Here is a 19,929-nt window from a genome sequence, read left to right as displayed (position 1 = left end):
GGGAACTCATTTCACCAGATAAATAACTAAACAATTAAATAAGGCGCTGCTGACACAATGGCATTATCATCATCCTTACCGTCCACCCTCAGTCACCTGGTAATGTCAAGCAGACAAATGGCAATGTAAAACTAAAGCTAGCTAGATTCACAGAATCAACTGGATTGCCCTGGCCAAAACTCCTACCACTGGTTTTTGATGGCAATTAGAACAACACCTATGGGAAAGTATAAATTATCACCTTATGAAATAGTAACAGGAAGACTGATACCTTTGAAAGAACCATATGTGCCTACTGCACTCATAAATTCTGATATGACTCAATATTTAAAGCTTTAATGCATTATGCCAAAGTGTCTTTTCATCAGGTAAAGGAAGCTTTCCATGACCCTCCTACAGAAGGTTGGACCTTCCACAACTTAGAACCGGGAGAGTGGGTCTTCTGGAAATAGCACCTAAGAAAGACTGCCCCTTGCCTGGCCAGCATGGCTCAGTGGTTGAGCGTCGACCTATGAACCAGGAGGTCACAGGTTCGATTCCGGTCAGGGCACATGCCCAGGTTGCGGGCTTGATCCCCAGTGCGGGGCATGCAGGAGGCAGCTGATCCATGGTTCTCTCTCATCATGGATGTTTCTCTCTCTCTCCCTCTCCCTTCCTCTCTGAATCTATAAAAATATATTAAAAAAAAAAAAGACTGCCCTTGAATCTCGTTGGAAGGAACAAAGACCAGGTTCTCCTCACTACCCAGATAGCAGCCAAACTTCAGGGATTGAACCTTGGGCCACAGATGTTAGCTGAAAAAAGTTCCTCCAGACTCTTGAACTGCATACCAGCCCGAGATCTAAAGTTAAAATTGACCAGTGAGGTTCCTCTCTGAGGCAGATGATATCCTGAAGCAGACTGTTCTTCCAAGATCATGGATCAACATCTTCCTCTCCAATAGGAACCCTTAATCCTTCCTATTTGCTATCTGCTTTTTTCTTTCTATTACTACATGGAAAACAACACTATAATTAAGATTTCACAAATAATAGCTGCTGCAGGAAGCTTAACTAACGACAGGATTTGTCACGTTAAACCAAAACGTACATGAAGGAAGAGACCCCTCACGCATCCTAAAAATAATTTCACTGGAATCCCAAATGCCGCTGTCTGCCTACATTGTTCATGAGCCCCTTTTATAAAAACACTAAACCCACATACCCCTCTTCCTTGCCTCAATTTAACCCAACACTGGGGTGGGAAACCGATCCATATATATCCAGAGCAGCCAGTGTAAATATCTATGACACTGCAGAGCATTCATCGGCTGTGTCAGCCCCACACATTTAGGTGGTCCTTCAGTATGTAATAATGCAGCATTTGAGTGTTTGTTGAACGATGCTAACACCTCTGCACCACCCAGTGGGTCCGTAAATGGTAACATTTATTAGGGAGCCCTAGGAACACTTCTGGCTACTCCTTTTCATGTGGAGGTTTTGTCAACGGCCTCCATGCTTGGGCAACTCATTGTCTGGACAGCGGAGGATGCAAGAACAATGTGCTCCTGCTGTGTTTACTGTTCCGCTGTCCCTTCACAGTCCCTCAGACTGGACAGTGGTCCCCTCCCTGAATCCACGCGACCAGCGGAAGTCTAAGTTTACCAGCAGATAGGTGACATTTGGACGGTCCCTTCTTCCTTGGCTTGGAGTTAGTCCAAACAAATACGTGATCAGAAACTTATCCTTAACTCTGGCAGCCACTTCTGAGTCCACTGCTAAAGCCACAGCTGCACAACAGAAGCCCCCGGCTCTCCTGTGAAGGCGGTTTTAGGTGATAGAAAGGCACTAGGTTACTTGTTGGCTGAACAAAGAGGAGTCAACCTGGATCAACACCCCTGGCACTGCAGAAACTCAATTATAAGATATTAACAAGCAAGCTACTTGGCTAAAACAGGTTGACACCTCATCCGGTGCATTCATGGGGACCCTGGCTAAGGAGAATACTCCTGACACTTGGGATTATTCTCCTAATAGTCATCAGTAGAGTCTTAAAGGCATCTACAGCTGCGGATTTTGTGTGTTGATTGGGGAACAGGCGACACTTATGAAGGGAAGCAGATAAGTAGAGTGCCATTATTTGGATTTATTGCATTCTGAAGTACCATGGGGTGGGGGGGCCTGAGAACAAGTCCGCTTTATCAGCAGTTCTAAAGCCATATTACCTGAGATTTGCATTTGGGGGGTTGGGTAGGAGGGAGAATCAAGACTGAATTATCAATATGTATATCATGAGATTTGGGTTTTGGCCCTGATAGAAGGACCTGTACTAACCTGAAAAAAGTGACATGAGATTAAAGAAAGAAACCAGCTAAACACCAAATCCCAGTGAAAGACGTGGATTTAACCAGAGAGCCACACACGTTAGCAGAACACTTCTCTTTGGGTGGTTAGGAGCGCAGGAACTTGATGCAAGTGCGGGCTGCTCAAGGTGGTCCCCCCCAGGGATCGGCTGCCGCTGCAGCATTCCCAGGAAGAGCCAGTCCCGGGGGCGCATTTCTCGTCTCTGCTCCCTTTCACTTCTCATCACTTCTCATCGTCCCGTCCATAGTTAATTGTTTGTAAGGCCTGAGCTATGAGCGTAGCCATTTCTTGGGTGCCCGCAGCAACCACTCTGCAGGACATGAGGTCGAGAGGTCCACCTGAGGACAGAGAGAGACCACGTGGGTTATGGAGAGGGCAGAACAGTCCTGGATGACAACGCAGCCCGGGCACACGTGCACATTCCGAGAAAAACAAAGCCCCCAGGCTGTGCTCGAGGCTGGACCTAATAGTTGGTCTAGTCAGAGAGAGGGGGACGCCTTTCAGCATCAACACCACCCCAGGGAGTGCAGTGGAGGGGCCACAGACCAATGCCATCTGGAGGCTGTGCTGGGAGGATGCAGTTTGAGGCCCAACATTCAGGACTGAGAGTCCAGTGACTGGTGAGACCAGGACAGGAGAGAGCAGCCCTCAGTCTCTAGCTGCACGGGAGGCAGTCGGGACCCATGAGTTGGTCTTTCTGACTGGCAACCCATGGCTGCTGTGGGGACCAGGCGGCTGGGGCGGACGGTGAAGCCCTGTGCCCTTCTGGGGGCATGAACAGGACTAGTGGCCTTGCTGGAGCCCTCCGCGCACACACGTGTGCTCACGTGGTTAAATCCAGGTCGGACTCTTTTTTCATCTGAAACTGGTCTGCCTGGCCTTGCCGTCTAAGGCTGATACCTCTCCACTTTTATACTTTTCTGGTAGCTCAATTAAAGCCTTTAAAGGGGAAAGAAGTAGAAATCAAATGACAAAAGACCCCTGTACATACCCAATAGTTGAAAAGGGAGCCCCAGTATTTGTGCCAACAAGCTCGGGACTCAAAAGCTAGGAGAGAATGGGATCCGATAGGACTCACCCAGCCCGACTGGTTACCCCTGAATGTCAGACGAGCTGTCTGCCTGAGCATAACAGGGGCAGGGATGCTAAGCGGAGTCGGATGTGCCCAGTGGGCTCAGTCCTGGGATGTGATAACCTTGAAGCGGAACTAACAGGCACCTTCGGATCCATTCTAGAACCTCACAGGCACCCGCGCAGTACGCTGCTGAGCCACAGGCTGTGGGGTGCCAGCCTCCTCTTCGCCAGCCGGGGAGCATGATGCCCATTCTGTCAGTCTCACCAGATTGTGTGCTTAGAAAACTGTCAAATGGTGTGGAAACGGGAAGTGGTGGTGCTGCTCCCACTGGCCATAGTCTGACCCTCGGCTCTATTTCCACGCCTTGCGGCAGAGTAGGAGGGCGGGAAGGGCGGGAAGGGTGGGACCACTGCTTTCCCAAGGCCCTCTCGTCAGCAGAGACTGCGAGGAGTGAGGGACGCTCGGTCTGGAGGGGTCCCTCAGGCTAGTCTCCGCGTCGCACCCCTGGGGACTGGTGCCAGCCCGGGGTGAGAGGGGCCCACCTGAGGTGTCCATCACGATGCCTCCTGCTTCCCTGATGATGACGGTGGCGGCGGCCAGGTCCCAGCAGTGCAGGCCAAACTGGTAATAGGCGTCCGCAGCCCCCGAGGCCAGGAGGCAGAGCGCCAGGGTGGAGCTCCCGATCACCCGGACCCTGGAGGAGAGGGAAGGAGCAGTCACACACGTGTGAGCGGCACCGGGCACAATCAGACTGCTCTTACACCGTGCTCACGCCTACTTCACCCAGTCACGCCCGCTGTGAGCACTCCCAGGCGTTCAGGAGGAGCCACCGGGCTTCTCCCACAAGCTCTAAGCTCAAAGTCTAGAGGGCCGTGCAGTGCTGTCCAGCAGAGCTTTCTGCGGCGACAGGTACCTTCTGCACTCTGGTAGCTCGAGCCACCTGTGCCTGTCGCACACTGGACATGCGGCTGGCACACCTAAACAGCTCAACTGTTCACTCTGTACATGTTTAAATCACCTCATGTGGCCATAGCTACAGCACAGACCTAGAGGGAGGATGGGAGATGCAGAGGATTCAATGGGACTCGGATTTATTTTCCGAAGTGTTTACTGTAGGAACATCAGTTAGGCAGGGGCCTAAGCACCACAGGACTGGCGGGTTGGGTGGCCGTGGCTGCGATCGGTTCCTGGGCTTCTCAAAGTTGCTCAGAAAGGAACGAAGGTCCCCTGTCCGTCCCCTACCAGCTGCTGCGTGAGCCCCCACACTGGACGGGGCAGCACCAGCGGCCGCCCTGGGCCTCGGCACCGCGGTGTGTGTTCCTGTCACAGGATCTTTCTTCCTCTCAGTCCCCGGGGAGTCTGTAGCGAGACTGTGTGTTTGGCACCTTCCTCCGTGGCCCCAGGTACTCCGGGGTCTGAAGTCGTACCCGTGAGCCTTGGCGTGGAGTAGCCTCTCCATGTTGCTCAGGAACAGTTTCAGAGTAGCGGGGTCACGCTTGGGACCGATTTCTGTTAGAACCAAGGCCTTGGAAAGATCTGCAATAGAAAGAACGTCCCGTCATCAGAAAAATCAAGTCTTGGTTCTAACAGAAGAGCCGGGGCGTTTCCTGACGTGAACTTCAAATATCAGACTCCTGTTCCTTCTAGAATGAGTCTCTTTTGAGTGGTTAATGCTATAAGATTTTTCTAATAGCTATGCTGAAAAGTAAGGACATAGTAAAGAGAGAAACAAAATTCACACTCGATTTCATCATCATTCCTTTAAAGCTGCTTTCTGATTCAGATTTCAGAAGGAGATATTTAAGTTCTCTCTTTTCAAAAATGGTTAGTGTGAAAACTTGAAGAGTTTGGTGTCTTAGGAAAATCATCATCATTCAATTATAAATAAAACAAAATGACTCCAAACTGGGACCACCCATGTTTGAAGGGAAACAAATGCCTCATCAATCAAACATCTTTAAACCTTTTTTAAAAATATTGATTTCAGAGGAGGAAGGGACAGAAATGTCAATGATGAGAGAGAATCATCAATCGGCTGCCTCCTGCACGTCCCCTACTGGGGATCGAGCTTGCCACCTGGGCATGTGCCCTGACCAGGAATCAAACCATGACCTCCTGGTTGATAGGTCGACCCTCAACCACTCAGCCATACCAACCAGGCTGTTTTTAAGGATAGATTAATAGAAGTGGAATTTCTGAAAAAATAAAACAGTGGGATTTCAGAATGAAAGAGTGTGCATATTTTAGATTTTGATAATTAAGAAAGACACGGAAGATTTCCCCCCAGGAATTAGGAAGCCAGATAATCAATTTCCATAGGGAGATAAGTACCCACTTTTACTCAGGTTCATAAGATGTGACTACTATGTCCTTATCAGAAGGAGGGCCTGGCTGTAGGGTGAATGGAGAGGAACGTCCTCGAGTGTCAGCCTCGACAAGCAGATACCCCACTGCAGGGCTGGTGAGGAAAAGCAGGGATTTTCAAACTAAGTGTCCTTGGGCTATTTCCCAAGGGAAACTAAGCACAGTGTGGGCACAGCAATCGCTCACGTCTTACTCTCTTCCAGACACTTCCATGTGTGCGCTCCGTCCTCCGTCACATTCGCTGTCTCACTGTCCTTGTTCACAGCTGGGAGACCAAGCTTAGAGAAGGGACCTGCATGAGGTTAGGTAGCCCTTAAGTGGTAAGGCCCAGACTTAAACTCAAGCTTGCCTGGTGATACGTGAAAGAAGGGGTTTCTTTCCATAGTTTTAAATTTGTAAAAAGATATTTCTGGCCGAAACCGGTTTGGCTCAGTGGATAGAGCGTCGGCCTGCGGACTGAAAGGTCCCAGGTTCAATTCCGGTCAAGGGCATGTACCTGGGTTGTGGGCACATCCCCAGTGGGAGATGTGCAGGAGGCAGCTGATTGATGTTTCTCTCTCATCGATGCTTCTAACTCTCTATCTCTCTCCCTTCCTCTCTGTGAAAAATCAATAAAATATATTTTTTAAAAAAGAGACCCCAGAGAAAAAGATATTTCTGTACCTCTTCTAGCTGCAATGTATCTATTCTTTCTCACTCTTGCTAATATATTTTTTCCCAAATGAAATCACGAGGAGTAAAAAGGAAGTCTGAGTGCTGCCACCTACAGGCAAAATGCTCTCTACTGTTTCATTTGGTCCTAGGTAAGGAAAATGGTAAAAATTACAAGTCCCTTCTACTTAATATCTTCTTATATTATGATTAGTCCTACTTATCTAAAGTACTATGATTTTTGAATTTTATTACCATTTATCCAATATTTATATTTTAGTTTTTAATCAATGCTAATTACATTTTTAATTTAAAATATTCTGTGTCTTCATGGGTGTGTGTGTGTTGGGAATGGAGAGCTACAACTTAATGGGTACAGGGTTTCTAGTTGTAGTGATAAAAGTTTTGGGAACAGATAGTGGTAATGGTTGCACAACATTGTGAATTTAATTAATACCACTAAATTATACACTTATAAATGGCTACAATGGCTAATTTTATGTTATATATTTTACCCCAATTAAAAAAACACCTAATAGATTTTAAGTAGGGCATCACTGTATAATCTTTCAAAAAACAGATTTTATTTAGGGTGAAAAAATATAGTTCATGACTTCTGACAGTGTGAAACCCTTTTCTAGTGGAGCAAAGTTAAAAATACCCAGAGTATCAAAGAGTACTTGTCTTAAGATAAATTCTATAATTTAAAGGCAAGAGAAGCAAGTTGTGTGTATACATTGAAATATGTACTCATGGAGAATGAGGCGCCTGCGCTTTAAGTCTGGAAAATATCCTCTCTGGGCTCTGGCTGGTTTTGCTGAATGTAGAATTCCTGAAACAACACTTACACGAGCATGTGTTTTTAATACATGTCCTAATTCTCTCAGGCCTCTTATAGACCACTATGAGCTATTCACATGAAAATAATATTTAACTTTATTTAAGTTAGAAACATAAGTACTAAGAATGAAGATTGGTGGTTGGGGGTGGAGGTGAGCAGAGGAGGTGTGGGGGAGAGAGTGCTTAATGGGTACAGGATTTACCTTGGAGAGTGCAAATGCGCAGCACTGCGAATGTACTGCCACTGAACTGTTCACTTTAAAATGGTTAATTTTATGTTATTTGACTTTCACCTCAATAAATTATTTTTTAAAAACAAACAAGTAAAAAGCAAACAAAACACAAATAAGTAATTTGGAAATAAAAAGTATTGTTTAGAATTGGAAATCTATGCAACAACCACAAAGATTTTAATCTCTACAACCCCTCTCTGATAAAAACAGACAGAACAACTAGCAGAGTGAAAACAAAACTATAGACAGCATTTACCAAAATAAAAACAAACAACACATAAACAAAAAAATGCAAAAAAACTATATTGTCAAGGTATATCCAAACCCCAAAATACAATGGATAGAGCAAATCTCCAGCAGCTATAAGACCTTGTGGCATCGCAACACCAGGAGGAAGAGAGAAGCACTGAGCACCTACTAGACCTGAGAACAGGAGAACCTCAAAGTCACCAACAGCCACTCACTGGAAGCCAGCTTGGGCCAATGTGAGAGGAGCTGTCACACATCAATTCATGAGTCCCTGGTACAGGATGTGGGAGAAAGTCTGAAGGTAGGGAGCCAATCAGCTCTATGACCTCTTATAACCAGGGCCTGGTAGGGCAGGTTCTGAGTAGAAATATATGTGAACTCCAAACTCACTAGATAGGATAATAGAGGCAAAGAAAAAAGATGATCCAGATAACAGTGAAGGAGGGAAACAGAGTCCCCCACACCTCACCCAAAAAAAAAAAAAAATCTAAGAACAAGGCCAATGTTTTTTAACAGGTCACAAAAACAGAAGAGGGAGCTCTAGAGCTGTGAAAATACAAAAACTATCTTGACACGCTCCCTCTCCCTGAGTTCAGGAATACAGATTTCTAGTAGAACAAAGTAAAAGTAAACGAATCATGGTTGAATCCCACACACAACTGTCATTGTCATAAGGAAAAAGAATCAGGGCAGAAAGACATCTCTCCAGTCAATCAAAGAATGTCAGAAAGATGTGCCCACAAACAAAAATAGCTTTATGTAAAAAAAAATAAAAATTTAATATTGAGTATCAACTGTAATTGAAAAATAAAAATTTAAAAAAGAAATAAAGAATATATGAAAGAACAGCATAACTCAAAAGTAGAGGGGATATAACTTAGGAAAGAATCAGAAAACATTTCAGATGAGAAGATAAAACTAAAGAAATAGAGAATGAATAAATACAATGTATCATGCTTTACAAAAAATAAAGAATGAAAAAGAGATTTTAAAAGTTGGTGGAAAGGTAAAAAGGATTCAAAAGAAAATGACATAAAGACAAGCAGAGAAGACCCAATATACATATAATAAGAGACCCTGAAGACAAAAAAAAAAAAAAAAAAAAAAAAAAAAAGGAAGAAAGAAAGAAAGAAAAGCAACTGAATTGGGAAATAAAAAAATGCTTAGCCGAAACCGGTTTGGCTCAGTGGATAGAGCGTCGGCCTGCGGACTGAATGGTCCCGGGTTCGATTCCGGTCAAGGGCATGTACCTGGGTTGCGGGCACACCCCCAGTAGGAGATGTGCAGGAGGCAGCTGATCAATGTTTCTCTCTCATTGATGTTTCTAACTCTCTCTCTCCCTTCCTCTCTGTAAAAAATCAATAAAATATATTAAAAAAAAAATGCTTAAAACTATAATTCAAGATAATTTTGATGGTTTCTTTAAAAAGGACTTGAAATTATATAGTGAAAGGGCATTCCATGTACCTAGAAAAACAGACTCAGAAGAAACAACGCTTTATTAAAATTACTGTACTATAAAGACAAAATATCATATGTTGGGCATTCAAGTGAAAAACGAAAGTCCTTATAAGGGAAAGAAAAACTATCTTCAGACTTCTCAGTAATGTGCTTATGCTAGAAGACGATGGAGACAATTTAAGGCATTCAACACAAGAAAATGGGAGCCATGTGTTTTACTACCAGAAAATGGATTTTCAAGTATAACGGCCACTGATAAACTTATGAACATGTAAGAACTCCTGGAATATTGTTCCCATAGTCCTTCCTGAGAAATCAATTGGAGTAGTTCTCAAGTGTGGCCCCTGTGTTTCTTTTAGAAATCTGTGAAGTTAAAACAAATTTCATTATAATACTAAGACATTATTTGCCTTATTGATAATAGAGAAATTAACAGACAACAACCCCAAAAAGAGAGGACTAGGAATATTATATAAAAACTTTAATATAAAGAGAATTATTAGAATAATCATATAAACCTTTCTAAATACCAGAAATTATATGGAAACAGAATCAAAGCAAATAAAACAGCTGCTTGTTTTTAATAACATACCAAAATAAACAATGGGGCAATAAACTTAAATTTTTTTACTGGTTATCTATAGGGTAAAAAGGACAAGGAAGGATAGAAACTAAACTTTGAGCACATCGGCCAGGCTCGGGAATCATTTGTTAATAGAAGGGCTAGTATTATTTTTCTGAAACTGGTATGTGTGTGTTGTGGGATAAAGCGAACAAGGATTGCATGATAGTGTTAAATTCCTGGTATCACTGTGCACTAGGGTTTTCAGCATGGGGTCGAGTAGACATACATAGAAGAGTTAGAGAACCATGTAGTCATGAATTTGAATGGGGCACATCAGTATGGACTCATGATGAATTTCGTATTACAAAACAACTCATTCCCTAGCTCTGTCCACTGAAAACACAGATCCAGGATCTACAACGACCTCTAGACTCCAGATTGTGGCTCCAAAAGGCCCTTTTCCATAGATGAGAAAAGTGGAAATTTGAACCCTGACTAGATAGCTTATGATTTCAGAAGGGGGTGAGATTGGTATTGTGATTATGTTTTTCAATGAACTGTCTATATGTTTTAGAGAGTCATTCTGATATACTGGCTAGAAAGTGCTGTCACGTCTGGGATTTGAATCAGGGAGTTGCTGGGGTGCTGGGAGTTGGGTGGGGGTGTGGGATGAAGCAGAACTGGCCATGAGTTGGCAATATTGGAGTTGTGTGGTGGATCATGTGGGTTCATTGTACTTTTTCTGTCTGCTCTGCACATGTTTGAAATTTTGCCTGGTACAATTTGAAGAAAAAAGCTACTAATAAAATTCTGGCCTTTAATCCTTTACCCCTAACCAGTGTAGCTTTTTTGTTTTTGTGAATTGAAGACATTCCAGAAAGGTTTAATAGGAATTGAAAAAGAGAAGGCAAAGAAAGCACAGGGGGAAAGTTAAGTGAGGTTGTTTTAATGGCTGTTTCCTTCAGAAATGCATCTATTTCAGCAACGGGCTATAACTGATCTTGTGTGAAGATTCAAGTTTCTCCTTTGATAATGACTCTTATTTTGGGGTACTACGTGCCAGGGACTTTGCTGAGTGCTTTCTATATATAATTTTCTTTTTTAATCTTGGTAAAGCATATCCTTCCACCATTTAAAAAAAATATTTTATTGATTTTTTACAGATAGAGAGTTAGAAACATCAATGAGAGAGAAACATTGATCAGCCGCCTCCTGCACACTCCCTACTGGGGATGTGCCCACAACCAAGGTACATGCCCTTGACCGGAATCGAACCTGGGACCCTTGAGTCCGCAGGCTGATGCTCTATCCACTGAGCCAAACCAGCCACGGCTATAATTTTCTTTAACCTTCCAAGTTTTCATCATCATCACTCCACTTTATACATGATTCAGGATGTGAAACCAGGCCTGCACAACACCTAAGACAGTGCTGCTGGAGCGTACACTCCATCCCCTCCCATAGAAACCTCGTCGTCCATCAAACAGAAAACGACCAAGTTGACACACACACTAGACTTTATAAATCAGAATTTTTTTTGGAAAAAAAAATCACAAAAGAGCTTTGGAACATGTGTGCAGCCAAGGAGGGCTTATGACAGTGAGCGGTGGGCAGTCTGGGACCGAAGGGCCTATGATGGGCCAAATACAGTGTGACCCTAAGCCCCTGCCCACTGGGAGGGATGGGCAGGGCTGGGCCATGGCCTGAGAGCCCCACTGAGGACGCGGCACTACGGAGCGACGCAGGCAGCCGACCAGGAGGCCGAGTGTGTGTGAATGGAGTGGAGTGTTAGATAATCAAATAAAATGTAGAGCAAAGGTCACATAAGCGTGTTTAATAACATGCTTTCTCACTACTGAGTTACACAATTCAGCTTGAGTGTTGCCTCTTGGCATGTGTGGCTGTAATTATCGCCACTTTTCACTCAGCCAAACAAAACATTTCTGGGAGAGGGAGGCATGGGGCGGGGCTGGCACTCAGGCGGTGACCGGTTAGTGTGTCCTGCTGCCCCTGCCGGTCTGAGCCTCTTGTGACCGGCTCCCCGACCCCTCACCCTGGGTGCGCTCGTGACTCCCATGGGCCCCCCCCCGGGGGGGAGCCTCCTCAGACTCCCCAAGGCAGTCCTGCTCCAGCCTGTCCTTCACACAACGACAGGTCACCTCCCCAACAGACCAGCTGCTCAGGGGCCCTGGCACCGTGAGGAGGAGTCTGTGCCGAAGCAAACACCTCCTGGCACCTGGTCAACACCTTTGGCTGTAGAAAACCAAATGCAAGAAATTAACAACGCAGGGGACGCTGCCCTCACCGGCTCGTCGTGGACCACGCTGGAGAGCCTCACTTCCTTACTAGAGGGCAGGGTACCTCTTGGTCCTCTCAGTGCCTCTGAGGCCATCTGGGCACACAGGTGTCATCCAAGGAGGAATAAAGGCAGAATAATAGAGACAATGGAGAAAGGGCACAAGGAAAGACATTTTTAAGAGAAGGTGGAAAAGGGTAGAGAAAGGAGGCAGTGAGGAGGGAGAGGGAGCTCAGAGGAGGAGTGTGGGCGCCATAAACTGAAGCCCTGACGGGCAAATGGAATAACGGAGGGTCGGGGGTGGGGGCACCTTATGCTGTCCTGCTGCAGAACGCGTGAGTGAGAAGTGAGCAGGAACTGTGCTCTCTCCATCATGGACCCTTTAAAGTCCGCTCCTAATCCACCTGCTCCTAGCCTCAGGCTCAGCTCTTTCCTTGTCTTGCAATTTTCTCCCCGACAGTATCTGTCCTACAAAATGCTAAAATATCACAGTTTAATCAGAGAGAAAGGCCAAAAAGAGTCAGCAAAACATCTAAAGCAGCATATTGTGCTTGATATGTGGTAACATGCAGATTAATTATAACGCAGTCCCTGAATGAGAGCTGGGTGCCCTCGAGGTTCTGCTTGAGGAGTAACAATGACAGGGGAACATCTGTGGTGAGTGAAAACATCACTTACGCACACAACTTCCCTCAGAAACTGAAGCCAGCTCCACTCAGTCCACAGCCAGGTGGCATATGATGGCTGACATGCACCCGAGCATGCTTCTGGCTCTGCCCAAGGCATTGGACTGCTAGAGACCCACTCATAACTAACGAGGGTGTCTCTAAGCATTCAGGATGAAAGATGTGAGTACAAAATAGAATGAGACTATTTCAAGCTCCTGGCCACATTCACAAAAACATTGAGATACAGAACTGGCTCAGTTTCCAGTTCATCAGGGACACGGCGTCCCTCAGAAGCGATTGAGCTCTCGGCAGGAGATGTCCACCACCGTCCCAGGCATTTTCCATTGACATGTCTCCGTCCGAAGGGAACTGAGACATGCCGCGGAGGCCCACCTGTCTCCCCGGAGACCTGCAGCCGCTGGCCATTGCAGAAGGCGCCCCGGCCCCTCCGGCCCGTGTACAGCCGCTCCTCTGTGCAGTGGTAAATCACTCCAAACTCAAGCTGCGGGCAGGGCAGAAAACAAGTTCACCTAATGCAGACAGAAAACAGCACAGCAACTCAAAGGCGAAGGCGTTCTAAGTGTTCTGACGAATGCAATGACGATGTGCTAGAAAATACTTTCCAAAAGGGAATTAAAAAGCAGCACCTAGGTTCAAAACTAGACCTGCTTGGAAGCAGGCTTTCTTTTAAAAAATTACTACATTTAAAAATATACCGCCCTGGCTGGTTTGGCTCAGTGGATTAAGTGTCAGCCTGTGGACTGAAGGGTCCCAGGTTCGATTCTGGTCAAGGGCACATGCCCAGGTTGCGGGCTTGATCCCCAGTAGGGGACATGCAGGAGGCAGCCAATCAATAATAATTCTCTTATCTCTTTCTCCCTTTTCCTCCTCCTCCTCGTCCCCCTCCTCGTCCTCCTCCTCCTCCTCCTCCTCCTCCTCCTCCTCCTCCTCCTCCTCCTCCTTCTTCTTCTTCTTCTTCTTCTTCTCTCTCTCTCTCTCTCTCTCTCTCTCTCTCTCTCTCTATATATATATATATATATATACTAAAACTAAAAAAACGATATTAAACCTTAACATCATAATGAAGGATTAGTACCTGAAAGTCATTGAAAAAGCTGAATTCTTTAGAAAGGCGTTTTCTCCCCTGGGGATGGTGGGAGATTACTTGTGACTCTAATCAAACCACAAGTAACCCTCAAAACTGCTGATGTGTGAAGAATGAAGAATGAAGAATGCATCTGTAACGCCAACAGAATCACAGAACCCAAGGGCGGTCCCAGGAAGACAGACGTGCCTCATCGCTTACCGAGGGCTCCAGCCTTCCAGCAATCCTCACATGCTCCCCGCTCCACTACCCTGCCTTTAAAGGGCTTCCCAGATTTAGGTCGGTCTTCGAACGGGGCTGGACTTGGGGAGCCTGTGGTGGGGGCCCTGCACCCCTGGGGCAAACAGGGAACGGGGAGGGAGAGGGCCCTCCACTACAAGCCCAGGCCACCTGTGCGCAGTCACACACGCCAGACCCATCACGGGGTGTGGGCCTCGCCAGTGGCAACCTTGCCAGCACGAAGCACCTTGCCCTCCCTGAGGTGATTGCTCAACACCCTACTCGGTTCAGTGGCCACATTCAATAGAGACAAGTGAGTAAGTAACTCCTTACCCAAATGTTGATATTGAAAATCTTGTTTATCTTCAACTTAAGTGCTTTTACATGGGTGTAAGTTCCCCCCCGTTTCCACGCCAGGGAAGCTATGCTAACTCGGAGGATTAAGATGAAAAAAATGGTGTTCCAAAGGAGGGCTGCTTTTGAAGAACACAGCCCCGGTCTTATTTAAATCTGACTGTAGTGACTACAAAGAAGGTAGCGCTTTTCTAAGTGTCATTGCTTAAACTGATTGATACAGTTGAAGCCTTGATCCCACGCCTCAGATGCTGCTTGGCCCCCAGGGTCTCTGGGAACCCTGAAACAGCCCCGTTCTCACACTGACAGCTAGAGGAAGATACAGAAGAATTAATGGAATATTGGGATTAAAAATGTCCTCCAAAAATAGGAGTTCTTTTTGTGTGTGTCTAAATCACACGCCCCAGGGGTCACCGGGAGACCAACTTGGACAATTTGCTCAGAGCGTGCCCTTCCACGGTCACATCAGAAAAAGACCACAGTGAAATCAGGGCCGGCCACAGAGCCCCAAGCTGCACACCCCCAACTGGTTTGCATTCGCTTGTTTTCTCAGATTTGAAAAACACATGCTTGGATTTACCAGTCATGATTAAGGCCCGTGACAAAGAGAGAAAAACAGGAGTGCAGAGGCTGAAACCAAAAAGGAAGATGACTCAATGAAACCTGGACTGGAGCCCTGGGGGCCCACGGGACAGGGGCCGGGCCTTCTTGGTTCACGTACCTCTTGGTTCACAGCAAATCCGATGCTGACGGCCACGGTTGGAAATCTGCGAAGGAAACAGAATGGCTCACCCTCTGAGACGCCCTGGCCTCTTGCAAACCAGCACGCAGCACTTAGGAGCCTCTGTGTGGCTGCGTGGCGTTGCACGTCGAGGCACAGAAGGGCCTTTCTACAGCGCGGGCAGGTCTGTTTGTTTAAAAGCTGCTTCCCCCCCATTTCACTAACGGCTTCCAAGACAAACAGGCTTAGCCGCCCATGTGGTAAGATAGCTGACCTTGAAGGAAGCAGTCTTCTAAGACATGTCAAACTGATGGGATTCAACAAGGACCAAGGACCCGATGGAGAGGGATTGTAATCACCACCTTCCCGGTTCTCAGAGACCTAAAGGAACGGCCGAGACCTCCAAAAAGGCCAGACCATGCCCCAGGCAGCATGATGAGGGCCCCCAGGAGGCAACAGCACAGCCCAGGCCACAGCCTCCACCCAGAGGTTGGGTCTAGGTGACAACAGCTACTCCTCACCCCGTCTCTCATGTGAACCCCCGAGCAGGCGTGGGCCACAGGGGTGGAAGGCTGGCTCTGACGATGCAGTTTGCCTGTGGTTTTATGTTGTGATTTTGTTGTTGCTGCTCCGTGTCTTTAAAATAATCTCTCCTTTATGTGAAGATCATCAGAGCTTAACAACAAGTAGGAACAAGGAAAGGCTGGGTACAGCTAATCCACACGAAACCAGTCATACACAGATCTGGGCGCTGCCTGCCGAGGCGGGGGCCGAGCGACACTGGCGGGGGCCGAGAGACACTGTCGTTGGTGGCCGGCTCCCTGAGCGACCTCAGCCAGGCTCCGCCTCAGTTCCCACTCTCAGAGGAGCTCTCTCTCAGGCGTTTTAGTCGTGACACTGCCACCGCCGCCGGACATAAGGACCAACAGGTCCTATCTGATCTGCAGAGGCCAGAGGCTTTGGGTGCCCAGGCCGTGAGATGCGTGGCCGTGGCCCTCGGAGCTCTGGAACCGTAGGGGTCAGCACCACAGCTTCTCCTCAGATGATGCTCTCCAAGTCGTCTCTCTGGCCCCAGTTCCCCTTGGCCCTTGGCCCTGTGGACGTGTGGCCTTTGCCACACCCCAGGGCTCAGCCGCTCTGTCCCCACTAGCGCACATAGAATGGCGAGCAAGATAGGAGGAACCGGTGCTCCCCTCAGCAAACACACCTAAGGGGGGAGCCCTCCGAGGCCTCAGCAACTCCCCAGGGGGTGTCAGGCTTTAGTTAAAATGACAGTCTAGTGACACTGCTGCTATCACCAGATGGCACTATTCAGTTGCCTCGAAAGGGCCAGCTGTGTGGGCACCACTGACTGAATTCTGAAGAGAAACCACATTTAGAAAAGGGTGGTGAGTAACATGCTACTTCGGAAGTAGTTTCCCGACTTACACATAAACATACTGTTTGTGGCAACACGTCAGGGGACAGTGACAAGAGCCAGGACCCCATCATCTGGCTGAGCTCACGCTTTGTCACTTTACGTGAGGAAATGGAGCGTCTGTGTCATCTATGACAGGGCTCTCCAAGTATGGTCCAGGAATGCAGATCCACGGACGCCCAGCCTACTGGGGACCAGGGCACGGGCCAGGAGCCTGTGCCAACCAGCAATCCGGGGCTCTATGCGTGCTCCCATCGGAGAACCACCCTCTGTGGAAACCACATCCCTGTTAGTGCCCTCAGTCCTGGACAAGTGGGTACAGTCCAGCACGGGGCCACTGGCAAGTGCCCCTGCCCACACCTCATGCCCTGGCAGCTGCTGGGTTGTATACACTTGCTTTCCAACCCTGTTTGCTTCTCCAGGGGGCCTTTTTAATTTAACCCAATATTGTAAACACAGCAGTGTCGGCCCGCGCACTGAAGGGTTATGGATTCAATTCCTGGTCAAGGGACTGACTGTATCTGGGTTGCAGGTTCGATCCCAGACCTTGATAGCGGTGCATTCTGGAGGCAACCACTTGATTTGTCTCTCTCACATCAATGTGTCTCTCTCTCTCTCCCCTGCTCCCTCCCTCCCTTCCACTCTCTAAAAAAAATAAATTAATGGAAAAATATCTTCAAGTGAGGATTAGCAAAACAAAGCAAAACAATCAAGACTTGATCACCTTTTAAATAAGACTATAAGCCTATTAGAGGTTTGTTCATGTACTCCTGCCCCCAAAACTGCTGCTTTGGGAAAGACAAAGTCTTAGAGAAGAGAGCAGTTTAGGCAGGAGAACGGGGTGACCCGTGCTGATGCTCACCTGTGCACAAAGTTGCAGGTGCCGTCAATGGGGTCGATAATCCAGGTGGGGCTGGGGGTGAGCACGCACTTGGCCCCTGCAGCCGCGGCCTCTTCAGCAATGAACCTGTGGTGGGCAGGAGCTCAGCCTGAGAAAATGCACCAAGAACGCAAGACAAAGCGCTTCAAACTGCTTCCATGCCGTCAAAGACAAGCAGACACAGTAAAGTACTTCATTCTAATTTCTCCAGGCCAAACAGAGGCAGAGTCTGTAACAGACCACCTGTGGGTCCCTCTGTCTGCCAGTCTTCTGACTCAGCAGGATTTAGAAAACCCCAAATGACACCTTGATGTAGGAGTTTTGGAAAAGCATCAGGGAGTATGAGTGGGCCAGCCAAGACAAGAAATACAGGAAGAACCCTGGGCTGCAGCTCTTATAAAGCAACTCTGTCTTCACTTTAGTCTGGAGGAGAGGCGGCCGGAGACAACGAGAAGGAAGCGCATGAGGAACGCCGGCTTCGGAGCAGGGCTCCGCTTGGGTTCTCCTGCTAGTGGTGCTGCAGCCGGGGAAGACAGCCCGGCTGGACCTGAGGCGCTAAATGCTCACCCATAGCTGATACCGCCCAGGTCCTTCCCAGCCTGGCCTCTCCGAATGGAGACGAGATGTCAACTGCATCCGCATCCACAGGTCTCCACTGTCTGGGCGCCATGGGAGCTGACAATTCTCCACAGAGGCCCTCTCCACTCTGGCCCAAGCGCCCGAGGTGGGCTGCCCCACAAGGCACTCCTGCCCCCTGGGAACCCGAGGTGGAGCGTCCCCCACCTGCCATCCCTGGCAGCTCCCACAGGAGCACCCCAGCCTCAGGCCCGTGCACCACCCTGCACCAGCTGTAGGGGCCCCTGGCCCTGGCCCCCTCCTCTGTAATTAGTCCTCTGTAGTCCACACCTTCCTGAAACCATTTTCATTTGAGTGGACCACCTATATGCTATTAGGAACCTGAACAAAACAACCAACATCTCACCATCAGCCTGCACCACAGGGAGCTCCTGGTCATCTTTATTCACATTTATCTTAGCAAACCAAGGACCCAGCTGCTTAGGCTGGAAGTGAGGGAAGGCAGCCTCAGTTTTTCCCTCCTGACCTCCCTCCTCCAGCCACCCGCACAGGCTCGGCACAGCACGGCCAGGGCCACGGAGCTGGTGTCCCCGCAAAGCTGGCCCTTGCTTCCGCCTCCTGGAGCTGTTCTCGGGAGTGAAGAGCATACTCTACCCAAAGCAGACAAGGTAGTGCTCGGCACACAGGAGTGCTCAGTATGTGTTCCTAACTGTCACAGAGCTGGGTTCACCGGGGGCTGGGGGCTCTGCCCCTCACTGCCATGTCACCAGGGCCTGGCCCGTGGCAGGCACCAAGCAAACATTTGTTTTATGTGCTGAGAGGTTTTCCATTAGCACAGTGGTTCTCAACCTTCTGGCCCTTTAAATATAGTTCCTCATGTTGTGACCCAACCATAAAATTATTTTCGTTGCTACTTCATAACTGTAATGTTGCTACTGTTATGAACCGTAATATAAATATCTGATATGCAGGGTGGTCTTAGGCGACCCCTGTGAAAGGGTCGTTCGACCGCCAAAGGGGTCGCTGCCCACAGGTTGAGAACCGCTGCATTAGCATCTCGTGTCATGTCCATGCCTGTACTAGAGAAAGAGGAGCCTGCAGACAACACATTTTTACAAAGAAGGAAACATGAGTGACGAACAAGAAATGCTTCATGTCCTTCTGCTGGCATTTGGTGTGCTGTCAGTCATGGTCGCCCGACAGCTGCCTAGCCCCTGATGTCAGAGACTAAGAGGTCAGAGAGCTGGCAGGACCCTGCCCCTCAGCAGCAAGGAGCTCCTAGAAATCATTTTTCCCAGAGGAACCATCTGTCCTAAGACCTGTCAGCAATGAACTTGCAGATGAGATTGACATCATATCATTAATAAAAAGAAAGAAATGGGAAGCTCTGTAACTGCTCTGTGCAACCCAATAGCTACCAGCTACCTGTGACTGTTTACATTTAAATTAAATTTTTAAAAATTAAAAAGTCAGTTCCTTAGCCTCACTAGTCACATTTCAAGTGCTCGAAAGTCACATGGGCTAGAGCGGTGATGGCGAACCTATGACACGCATATCAGAGGTGACACGTGAACTCATTTTTTTGGTTGATATTTCTTTGTTAAATGGCATTTAAATATATAAAATAAATATAAAAAATATAAGTCTTTGTTTTACTATGGTTGCAAATATCAAAAAATTTTTATATGTGACACGGCACCAGAGTTAAGTTAGGGTTTTTCAAAATGCTGACATGCCGAGCTCAAAAGGTTCGCCATCACTGGGCTAGCGGCTCTCGCAGTGGACAGTGCAGACAGAACCAGTCTGTCTTTGCAGAAGTTCTGTGGGCAGGTTGTCCTGTCAGTAGTGCTGTGAAATAAGAACAAGCACCTTGTGTTCTAACATCGCTTCTCAGTTGATTATAGTGCTGCCTT

General features: G+C 47.5%; 1 protein-coding gene across 1 annotated transcript in view; it reads right to left on the bottom strand.

Moving 5' to 3' along the window:
* Positions 1-2,104: 2,104 nt before the first annotated feature.
* IMPA2 (inositol monophosphatase 2) overlaps positions 2,105-19,929 on the bottom strand; it is a 41,665-nt gene continuing 23,840 nt past the window's right edge. Inside the window, exons 3-8 of the mRNA XM_070420685.1 lie at positions 17,423-17,527; positions 15,144-15,189; positions 13,138-13,246; positions 4,845-4,953; positions 3,960-4,111; positions 2,105-2,680 (exon numbers count right to left, since the gene is read on the bottom strand). Of these exons, the coding sequence (XP_070276786.1) occupies positions 2,565-2,680; positions 3,960-4,111; positions 4,845-4,953; positions 13,138-13,246; positions 15,144-15,189; positions 17,423-17,527 (637 nt within the window). The 3' untranslated portion in view covers positions 2,105-2,564. The remainder of the gene's footprint in view (positions 2,681-3,959; positions 4,112-4,844; positions 4,954-13,137; positions 13,247-15,143; positions 15,190-17,422; positions 17,528-19,929) is intronic.

This window comes from Myotis yumanensis, unplaced genomic scaffold (genome assembly GCF_028538775.1).
Source record: "Myotis yumanensis isolate MYYU_CA2020_CCGP unplaced genomic scaffold, mMyoYum1.0.hap1 SCAF_7, whole genome shotgun sequence".
NCBI classification, from domain to species: Eukaryota; Metazoa; Chordata; class Mammalia; order Chiroptera; family Vespertilionidae; genus Myotis; species Myotis yumanensis.
This window is presented reverse-complemented; position numbering and strand designations above follow the sequence as displayed.